Genomic DNA, 11610 nt, shown 5'->3' with positions numbered 1-11610 from the left:
ATATATACACACACACATACATGAGCGCGCGCGCGCGCGCGTGTGTGTTCGCTTTCTTGCATTACGCTTACCGTATATAAGTCGAGATTACCATTGCACACTTTTGGACAAGGACTACAAAATAGTGATGGTGAACTTTGGTCTGTTTTTATTGTAACTGACTGTAAACATCCTCAGCAGATGTTACTTTAAATTAACCCACAGTGGTTGCCCAGGGGCATAAACAATTAATCACTATCAGCTTTACTGATATCGGCTAAAAATATTTATAGTGAAAAAAATAAACAAACAAGAAGTATAGAACCTTGAACTTTGACTTATAACTCAAGGAATACCTTAATTGCAAATGGTAAATGAGGAATCATCCTTAGTCTGTTAATATTCTTTATTACTCACAGAAGGACACAAGGGCTGATGTAATTGATAAAACAGAATTCCTCACTACTGAAGAATTATCTTTATTCTTTTAAAGTACAGTGTGCTATCTACAAGTTTATACTCAGTTTACATTTCAGATTCACAGCAGCAGAAGACTCGGAAATCAAATTCTCCGGAACAGAAATATTAAAAATCCTTTGCATAAACTGCCCTGAATATTCAAAGTAATTTTATTTATTAGTGTATTTTGACATTTTTGTTACTAACTCTTTGCTGTATAAGACTCTCAGACCTAAAAAAATTATCAGAAACACAGTTGAAATCGATAGAATTAACTTAGAAATAATGTACAGCACAATTGCTCTTTAGTAGCATACAGTTTTTAGCAAAGAAATTAATGACAAAAAATTAAGAGAGAAAAACATTTTGAATAAAACAGGAATTAAATATTATTAAACTGAGTTGTTGATACTTCAAGGGAAAACACCACTAAAATTTAGGTAGGAAAAACGGACACATTAAAGCTATGAACACATGGCAGTGATCCTTGTATACTGTATATAAGATGAATTTCGAAGTATTTCTTCAGTTTCTAGTAACCAACAATACTAAAAGTCCAGTATTAAAAATGTGACAGTCTACATGATTAAACATATTTTCATTTACATAAAGAGTCTTACCGTCTTAGTGCATACTAAAAATGGCTTTAGATATTAAATTGAGGTTCAAACTTCCTCAAAATACCATCAGAAGTTCAAATGTGGCCCTTCTGCATTTAAACTTTCTTTAGAGCACCAGGCGAATATAATGGCCTTAATATCTTGATGGTGTCATGAAAAATTTTAACATGATTATCTTAAGCTAATCTTGAACAATTTGCGCACTACAATTTATCATTGCAATTGGTATACTCCATAGTACCATGGATGAGTAATTTATTCACGTATGCTCATACTCATCCCCCCTTCAAATGACAAATGTACTATATTCATTGGTGGACTTGTGACACAAGATGTTGGCAAATCTATAGCAGACAGGCCTTCCTTTTATAACTGATAAACGTGGTCTGTTCTTATGGATCTGACAGTAGATATTTTCAGTCGAGGCCACTGATGCTAATAATGTACGCAGATATCTCCCGTCAGATCTCAAATAACAGACTATAGTTCTGTAAATTTTGTTTATTTCATAAATCCATTGCGCATATAACTGAAGTCAAAATACCAAGAAATTATACTAAGGAGAGGAGAACAGGGTGGTGGGTTGAAAAAAAAAGCACATTAAAAAAAGGGAAATTTGATAAACGTCGGGAAAATGTGAAGTATGTTGGCATGTCTTAAAAAAATAAAACTATATACACAAGGAGAATAATCTAATCAGATAAGCATACAGTAATCAACATTATAACACTTCTGTGACACCCACACACGGACATTTTTACATTTACCGCTACTCAATAAGTACAGCCTATTATAGTAATAATATATTAATTTAGAATAGCACAATGCATTAGGCAAGTGTTGTTTACTTCACATTCAAAGTCTCATTCTTGTGCTTGATACAATATTCGGGAAGCTTGACGCTGAAGGTTAAGGAAAGTGGGAAATTACATTTTTATTTTTCTTCTACGGACATTTATGAGTCTGGTCAGTATTTAGCAGGCTATTGTATACTATACCGATTTTTTGCACTAGGCAAACATTTCACATTTTCCTAATTTTTTTTTTTTTCACAAGTCTCCTGTACATTTTTCTCGAAAGAATATATAAACTGTCATTCATTCCAATATTAAAAAAATAAACGCCTACTTTCATAATTAAAACGAATCGTTCAGGAGTGATAAATTTTAAGCTAATTTTTTTTTTTAAAGAAATGAACTCTTGCAGAATGAGAATCGCCGCATATACTAATAATCATCCTTTTAAAACGAAGAGACATAACAAGCAATCATTTAAGTCTCCTAACTATTACTGTATTACTATGCTATAAATATATTTTACATAATTTGAGAAGGGACTACACAGAATTCTTTCCGGTTCTACAGTTCTATTGAAAAACACTTCGATTTCCTTCAGAAACACCCAAACCCAAAGACGTCCATGCATCATTCGACATTTTTAACTGACTAACTTCGACCAAATTCTTCTGTCTCTTCAATCCTTAACACTGATGCTACTCAACGGTGAGGTCACTACGCCCTTTCTATACAGGTTAGAATGGAAAGTGACACTTCTAGCACGGTATACGTTTTATAATCACTTTTCTTACAGGAGAGAAAAATATTTTTTTTTTTATTTGACTCACAGATCGTTCTTCCCATAAGCTAAGAAAAATTAATCAGTCACCATACTCCATTATTTAATCCACAAAGAACGACAAAGTCCTCTCGCCTTTCCTTCAGAGAATTCTCCTATCCGGGTTTCTGAACTGGCACCAAAATCGGCACACTACATTGGCACCCAGTGCCAGCAAGATCATTCTCATCGCTGCAGTAATCGGAAACACATTTCCCACGGTGTCCAAAGGGATGTCCTAGACAGGCGTTGATAGAAGGACATCTTAATGAGATTCTGGAGGACATCTGGAGATGTTCAGTTCAGTCTCAGACCTTCCACCTCAGCTTAATTCCACAGGAATGTCAGCCCTTCCCCGCTGGTCGCTTGCAGTCACGAAAGAATCTGTTATGGGAAGAGATGCATGAGAAGAGCATTTCCAGAACTCCCTAGGTTGGCGAAATTTGACTGTAGGATATCCATACTAATGACAGTGCCAGTCACTGATATTATGATGGACCTTTTTCTTCTGGATTTTGAGTTCCAGAATGCAGAGGAACGGCATGCGTCGATCGAAATATTTAACCATATATAACAAATAATTTTTCACTGTTGCAGGAATCACAAGAACAGAATAAAATTAATTTTACAATCCCATTCACGATGTGACGATACATTATAATATAAATTAAAATATTAACGTATGAATGAACCTTTATATATGAATCTTTACTTCCCTACGAAGTCATGGAGAAAAAATTAACTAAACGTTTGGAGGCATTTTCTGGTAAAAAAAAAGTAATTATATGGTAAAGAAGAGTAGTTATAGAGTAAATCTATGATTAATAATGGTTTCACGAAGGCATGTCAAATAAATAAACTTGTTCATCAAATAAGGAGAGATATACAAGTAGCAAACAGTACAGCATAACATATAGGAAATATGAATACATATATATATATATATATATATATATATATATATATATATATATATATATATATATATATATATATATATATATATATATACATATATACATATATACATATATATATATATATATATATATATATATACATATATATATATATATATATATATATATATATATATATATATATATATATATATATATATATATATATATATATATAGAATCTACTGGTCACTTTTTACCCGATACGTATGTAATTGCAATAGCCACAATGCCCTCTTAACTTCTCGAGTTCTTCGCGCCTTTTTTGGTACTTTTTCACGACAAAGCCTTAATATCCATGTAAAAGAAATATGAAGAAATTATGATGACCGGTAGCGGGAAACAAATCCGGGTCCCCTAATCAGAACGAGATACCATTGTCAGGTCGACAATGGTACCTCGTTCTGATTAGGGAGCTTGTTCCGCTACCGGACATCATAATTTCTTCATATTTGTTTCAACTGAATCTTAAGGCTTCGTAGTGACAACCGTAATCAACAACGAGCGAAGAATTCGAAAAGTTAAAAACACTAATAATATTACAATACATTATATATATATATATATATATATATATATATATATATATATATATATATATATATATATATAGATAGATAGATAGATAGATATAGATATATAATATAAATATATATGTATATATACATATACATTTATATAATATATATTATATATATATATATATATATATATATATATATATATATATATATATATATATATATATATATATATATATATATATATATATATATATATATATATATATATATATATATATATATGTGTGTGTGTGTGTGTGTGTGTGTGTGTATATATATATGTGTATGTATGTATATGTATAAAATATAGGCATTATATACATATATATATGTATATATACATATATATATTAGAGACAGTCAACTTTCTCAAGGAATTCTGGCTGTCGAGGGCAAAACCAATCATTTGTTAACCATTCAAAATATCATGTTGTGCACTTGAGTGATAAAATTTTTCAGATATATTATCACTCTAGTTAAAATATATGCAGTAAGTTCAAAATGATATAAGTTTTAGAGAAAAAGTACTATGTGGAAAAATTTATGCATTACCCTCTACTTTAATTCTGAGATTACATTGTGCAACATGCCAGATTAAGTCATTTTATAGATTTTAAATCAAGAATGGAAATAGGTCTTCTAATGACTCAAAATGAACAAGCATTTCAAGGGATTTAGAAAAAGAAAATCTACATGAAAGTCTCTAAACAATTATTTAGCCAAAGGACACAAAAGTTCACGAAAACACGACCATACTTACATCGTTCTCCTGGACGCGTTAAAAGAGATATTTGAATGTTAATACATTGCCTCCGTTAACCAATCACAGACAAGTTAAATGCGTTAAAGCAAACCCATACACTGAATTTCCTCGGACAAATTTTATTACAATATAAAGTTTTATTGCAATATAAACATAATCTTCGATAGGTAACCTTTTCTTTGAGCAAAGTTAAAAAAAGGGTAAGAAAATAAAACATATTTTATTCGATATGAGAAAAAGGCATTTTGATAATTACCGTCCTTTTCTTGACAAGTTGGTCCCAACCAACCAGGAGTGCAGCTACAGTGCCCACTGATGACGTCACAGCTGCCGCCATTGTGGCACTGACATACCTGCTCACAACCGACTCCGTATTTGCCGGGATTACATGCTGGAAATGAAGATGATTTTTTATTATCACGTCTGCGAAAATTAGAATCCTTAAATTTTCACAATAACAATTACCACGGAGCTAGGAAGAACTAAATGAAAGTATTTCGTATAAAGATCATTTCAAAGCTTAAACAATTACTGAATGTTTGATTACAAGGTTTAAGCTAAAAGGTCAATCTTAAGGTTCTACCGATTTATCTATCTATTTATCGACATATATATATATATATATATATATATATATATATATATATATATATATATATATATATATATATATATATATATATATATATATGTGTATAGATATATATGTGTGTGTGTGTAATATTCATTCTAAACTCCAAAATAATGTTGAACATATCTAAAAGCCCTAAACTAATGAAATACTGAAAAAGCGTGTTTACTAACGCATAGCACAATAATCCCCGCGCGTTCCAGGAGGGCACTGGCACTGCCCAGTTTCCCTGTGACATGCGTATTGCCCGCACTGGCACTCTTCGCGACAGTGCACGCCATATTTTCCTGAAATATAAACATTTTGTACAGAAAGTTGCATTTCAAGAACACCTCTCCCGACTTATATCTCTATAATGTAACTGACTGTACAGGCAAGTGATTCTTAAGCTCCTAAGAAATGACAAAGCAATGGTATTAACTCTTCACTTATAGAAAAATTCCTCCTCTAAAATTTTTTATTCAAAAATAAAAAAAATAAAAATCATAAGTTTTAGAGATTAAGGGACTATCAAATGAGCAATACACGTTAAACGCCAAGCATATCATCTAGCCTGAAGTGATGTGAATGAAATAAATCATCAGTGACACTGACCAGGTGGGCATGTCTCAGAACAGGTGTCCCCTGTGAATCCAGGTTTGCAACGGCACTGCCCATTAGTTGGATCACAAGTGGCACCATTTTCGCAGTCACAGAGACTTGTGCAATAAGCACCGTGGAATCCTGGCGGACATTCTGAAAGGGATAGCTTATGTGAATACAACTCCCAAACGTAAACAAAAAGAAAAAAAAATGTAAGAAAGAGAAAAAGCAAAATTACTACCAGCAATTGAAGATAAACATACATCTCCACGTCTTCATCTAGTAGCGTTGGTGAACGCGAAACGTAAGTATCTTGTAGGAACTAAATACTCGTACATATATCAATAATCATATTGAAAAATATGTGAATAGAAAAACTTCTGCATGGAAGACATAACAGTGTAGCAATATAACTAAATAGAGTAAAACTGGATGTCTCCATCATGAGATATAAAAAGAACAGTCCTATTCATCACTATTTATCCCCAGTGACAACGAGCTCTAACAAAAACATAAGCAGCCTCTCACTTTCATAAGATGTGGAATATAACATCAAGGCAGACAAAATAACATTAAGGAAACTGTATTTTGACCGGAAAAGGAGGAAAATTTGCATTCCTTGTTCAGTACTAGTTAAAGAAAATCAAAATAAATAGCAAAGGAAAAAAAATAAATGTCTAGTTTACGCATGATTAGACAGTACCATGAAACAATATGGGACGCACTTGTTTATGAATCTGATGTTTAAGTGCTAATCTATGTTGATTTTCTTTTGAAGTTTAATGATAGCAGAAGAACTTGAGATTTCGTTTTCTCAGCAAAAGAGCAAAACTACCTTACCTAACTCGCAGTAGCGTCCGTATCTTCCAGGACCACACTCGCAGCATCCGGAGAAGCGATCACAGGTGCCGATATGGTGACAGGCACAGTCCAGTTTGCAATCGGGCCCATAACGACCTGGTCCACATTCTTCGTCGCATTTCAGACCTGTCCATCCGAGGCCGCACTGGCATTCACCAGTTGCTGATAAAGTATGGAAAGTTGAGATAATAAACACTGCCATTTGCTAACGAAAATCTTTAATGTTTAGGTAAAGTAAAACTCCATAGATCTGATACGAATTAATTTGATTTTATGAAACTGAAGCTGTTAACCCAAGCCCTGGGGCACTTTCGACCATTCAGCGCTAAAGACAGTGAAAAGAGGGAGTTGGAATGGCTGAACAGCAAGGACGAGATACAGAAAATAAAGGAAATGAAGCACAAGAGTCGAAAGGGAGAACTGAGATAAAACACCACCGTTGCACTACGAAGTAATAATTAAGAGAGGCTGGATAACAAGACTGTCAAGTAAAAATCTAAAAAGCGAGTGCAGCTACAGGCTGAAGGGACGCCGCAAACACCCTTTACTAATGCCTACATGCACACGTGAGGTGCACTGGTAGCACTACTCCTTACTAGATTATCTGTACTGCGTGTACCCACAAGAAACAAGATTGCCTATTAAGGCTTTTTGAGAGCGATGATTTCTGCTCTTGTTGGCAAAATGTCAATTGAAATCTAACTTAACTGTACTTAGTTTAAATATAAAACGTCCTTTCAGAAAATTAAAACAAAGACCAAAATAAACGGAGAATTATTTCTAACAAACCTGGGTGACAGATGGCGCCATTTTGACACCGACACTGGAAGGCACAGCGTATTCCCCAAGTGTTGGGTGGGCACCGAGATTCACAATTTTCACCTTCATACCCAGCTGGACATCTGCAGGTACCGTCTCTGGCACAGACTCCACCGTTCTCGCACTCACACGTCTGGAAGACGAACAAAAATAAGTTTCTATGCAATGTAAAACTGATGCAAAATACATTTAAAACTGTGATAACATACTTTAAACAAATTAAATTATTTTAGTATTATACGTAAAGAACGACAAAATAGGCATGAATAAAATTCACTTGTTCGTAAATACCTGGTTACAGTTAACTCCGTAAGTTCCATCTGGGCATGGTAACGAGCATGTTGGCCCATAGTGACCAGGTCGACACTGGCACTGACCACTGACAGGGTCACATGTACCTCGATTGTCGCATTTACATTTCTGGGGAAAAAATAATGGTTTATATATGATAAATATCCATGAAATACTATATCAGTCTGAATAGTCACAAATCAACTACAATGCGTTGCAAAATTTATGTTGCATAATTTTATAGGAGAATATCAGATTTACAGTTTCTAAAGCATCAAAGGTTATTCCAGAATCAGTTACAACACTTAACTGATAATTCTCACATTTGCCCCTCTGAAAGCAAAAAGTGCCCACTAATGAAAAAGACCGCATAATATAAGCCATGGCGTGTTTCAAAATGAAATCCTATTTCTTAAATTACCTGTTTACAATCAACACCATAATATCCTCTTGAACATCCTCTTCTGCACTTCCGGCCGCGAAGTCCTGCTGGACAGAAGCAGTCACCTGTCACCGGGTCACACAGGGACGACCCGGTACATTGGCACTCTTGTTTGCATTCCTCTCCCCACCATCCGTCGACACAGTCTGATGGCAGGAATTAAAGCTCGTAAGTACGGAGCTTGAAAGCGAAAAGAATAACGCAAGGTCGATGAAACATATATTAAGTGCTCAATGTTAATATTAAGGAGTATTAAATTACGATGCGTTTGCGCTGATGTCCTGCTCACATTAATCTTAAAAGTCCCCTTGAACTACAGCTTCAAGACAGAATGAATTGAACTGTAAGAAACCCAACTCCTTGGCTAATTATTGCTACCATACCTATGTCAATTCAAACATTAAAAGGTGTTTAATTGTAGTTTCAGTACTAACTCTCTTTTTTTACGTGATGTTTTGGTATTGAAACTGACAATTTCCAATTGCCACCGAATAGTTTCAACCCGGAAACCATACAAGACTCTTTTAAAACATTCTCAGCTTCATTCATAACAATACCAATGCTATTCATTGGTCTTCGAAGCAAACAGAATAAAGACATTCCCCTTAACTGTGTGATCTAGCCTTATTTCAGAAATGTCTACAGCCACTTACACTGTTGGCACTGGGTTCCCTGGCGCCCTGGAGGGCAACTGCAAGCTCCGGTCACGTGATCACAAGGTTCATCTGGTCCACATGTGCATCGTTCATTGCATTCTTCTCCCCAGAAGCCAACAGGACAAACTATCGTGAGGTGAGAAGATAAGGAGGACTTAATCTAATTAATAAACAAGATATACTCCTGAAAATGAAAAAAAATTAAATAATAAGAACATGCTTAAATTATAGTTATCGACATTTGAACTGAATAAGAGACTGACTTCTCTTTTGCTTTTTTATTCTTTTTAAAGTACTATTTAATTTTAATATTAAGTGATAACGAGATTGAGGCATGCAAATTTCATGTACTAAAAGAAAGAAAAGATGAAAAGGCTTTGATGGACTTATCTGCATAGATGCTTAAAAGTCTATCTCGTAAAATTAGTGAATTTGGCAAACATGAAAGAAGAAAGAATTAAAAGTTTTTTTTTTTCAATTAAATAATTCACGCTCCTTGAGTACAAAATCTAGATTTCGAAATAATATAAAAAATAAGCATTACTCACTGTACTGGCATTTGTCCCCAGTAAATCCTACTGGACAGTTACATTCACCAGTCACATGATGACAGTCACTGCCATGCTCGCAGTCGCAGACTTGCTCGCAGTCCGAGCCCCAGAATCCTATTGAAAATTAAAGGTTCTAGATAAAGAGAGGAAATTAAAAGTATTTCTCGTGATCTCAAGAGTATTCTACATGGCGACCATCACAACAATATATATTTGTATTACCAACTTATCAAACAGGAGAGAGAGAGAGAGAGAGAGAGAGAGAGAGAGAGAGAGAGAGAGAGAGAGAGAGAGAGAGAGAGAGAGAGAGAGAGAGAGCATGAATTTATCACCTTGATGGCAAGGCTTGTGGCAATGCGCACCACGCCACCCAGGAGTGCATTTGCAAGCACCATTCACAGGGTCACATTCGCCGCCATTTTGGCACTCACATTTCAAAATGCATCCGGGTCCATATCTATCTCCACCACAGACTGGAAGAAGAAATATGTTGTTTTAAACAACTGCTCATCATGATGGAGCTGGAGTATTTACAGAAATATTTTTTCATTCGAAGCCAAAAAAATATAAACTTAATTTATTATGGGTAATTGAAACAACTGGAGTGTACAGAAGAACCGATGCAGCAAACGTAAAAAAAAATTGCACTAAATCTGCTTAATAAATTTTACAATCACTTAATAAAGGAAAACAGCAGTTGCTTTATTATTCTCATATTATAATTATAATTTTCCATCTCAAGTACCATATACTAAATGTGAAAAATACTCATGTGTAATATTACAAAGTGAACAAAGCACAAGAAACTATTCACTGAGACAGGTACTTGCAGAAGTTCTGACCGTGCAGATAAAATTTGTTCCGCTTGAAAACTCACCGTTATTCATAGCGAGCGTGACAGAAAAATTACAAAATCTTAAAACCTGAAATAAGTGATTCAGGGAAAATCCGGGTAAATACTGAATATTACCTGGCTTCATTCGGGGGGGGGGGTTATGTCGTGTTTCTTTTGCAGTACCAATTTCGTTAGATGTTAATGAACTTTGATTTTTGGCTATACATTACCGTAAATTACAACACAAATATTCGCAGAAATTTCTCAAAGATTCTCAAGCACAGATTATCTTATTTGCAAAAAGTTCTGCTTGATAATCAAATGAGAGTAAAATGAAACGTGACGCTTCTCATCAGTCATGAACCCTGAATCACCGATTCATAGTTGATCCAACTCAGCCCAAACAATTCTAAGTTGATTAAAACGTAACAAAACTTGCAGAATCTTGTACTGTGACTCCCTGGTCAAATCTTGTAAAATCTGGTACTATGACTCACCTGGTAACATCTTACAAAACCTGGTACTAAGTCTCACCTGGTAACATCTTGCAAAATTTGATACTATGGCTCACCAGGTAACATCTTGCAAAATCTGATACTATGACTTACCAGGTAATATCATGTAAAATCTGGAACTATGACTCACCTGGTAACATCTTGTAAACCCTGGTACTATGACTCACCTGGTAACATCTTGCAAAATCTAGTACTATGAATCACCAGGTTACATCTTGCAAAACCTGGTACTATGACTCACCTGGTAACATCTCGCAAAATATAGTACTATGAATCACCAGGTTACATCTTGCAAAACCTGGTACTACGACTCACCTGGTAACATCTTGCAAAATGTGATACTATGACTCACAAAGTAACATCTTGCAAAATCTGATACTATGGCTCACTAGGTAATATGTTGTAAAATCTGGTACTATGACTCACTGCTAACATCTTGCAAAAATCTGGTACTATGACTCACCTGGTAA

General features: G+C 34.6%; 1 protein-coding gene across 1 annotated transcript in view; it reads right to left on the bottom strand.

The window, feature by feature from the left end:
• Positions 1 to 367: 367 nt before the first annotated feature.
• LOC136834406 (multiple epidermal growth factor-like domains protein 6) overlaps positions 368 to 11610 on the bottom strand; it is a 385610-nt gene continuing 374367 nt past the window's right edge. The window contains 11 exon segments of the mRNA XM_067096968.1: positions 368 to 3056; positions 5214 to 5348; positions 5762 to 5875; positions 6183 to 6323; positions 7011 to 7193; positions 7821 to 7983; positions 8142 to 8270; positions 8563 to 8729; positions 9237 to 9365; positions 9788 to 9904; positions 10123 to 10263. Of these exon segments, the coding sequence (XP_066953069.1) occupies positions 2995 to 3056; positions 5214 to 5348; positions 5762 to 5875; positions 6183 to 6323; positions 7011 to 7193; positions 7821 to 7983; positions 8142 to 8270; positions 8563 to 8729; positions 9237 to 9365; positions 9788 to 9904; positions 10123 to 10263 (1481 nt within the window). The 3' untranslated portion in view covers positions 368 to 2994.

Source organism: Macrobrachium rosenbergii, chromosome 53 (genome assembly GCF_040412425.1).
Source record: "Macrobrachium rosenbergii isolate ZJJX-2024 chromosome 53, ASM4041242v1, whole genome shotgun sequence".
NCBI lineage: Eukaryota > Metazoa > Arthropoda > Malacostraca > Decapoda > Palaemonidae > Macrobrachium > Macrobrachium rosenbergii.
The sequence above is the reverse complement of the archived record's forward strand: the minus strand, read 5'-3'. Positions and strand labels throughout refer to the sequence as shown.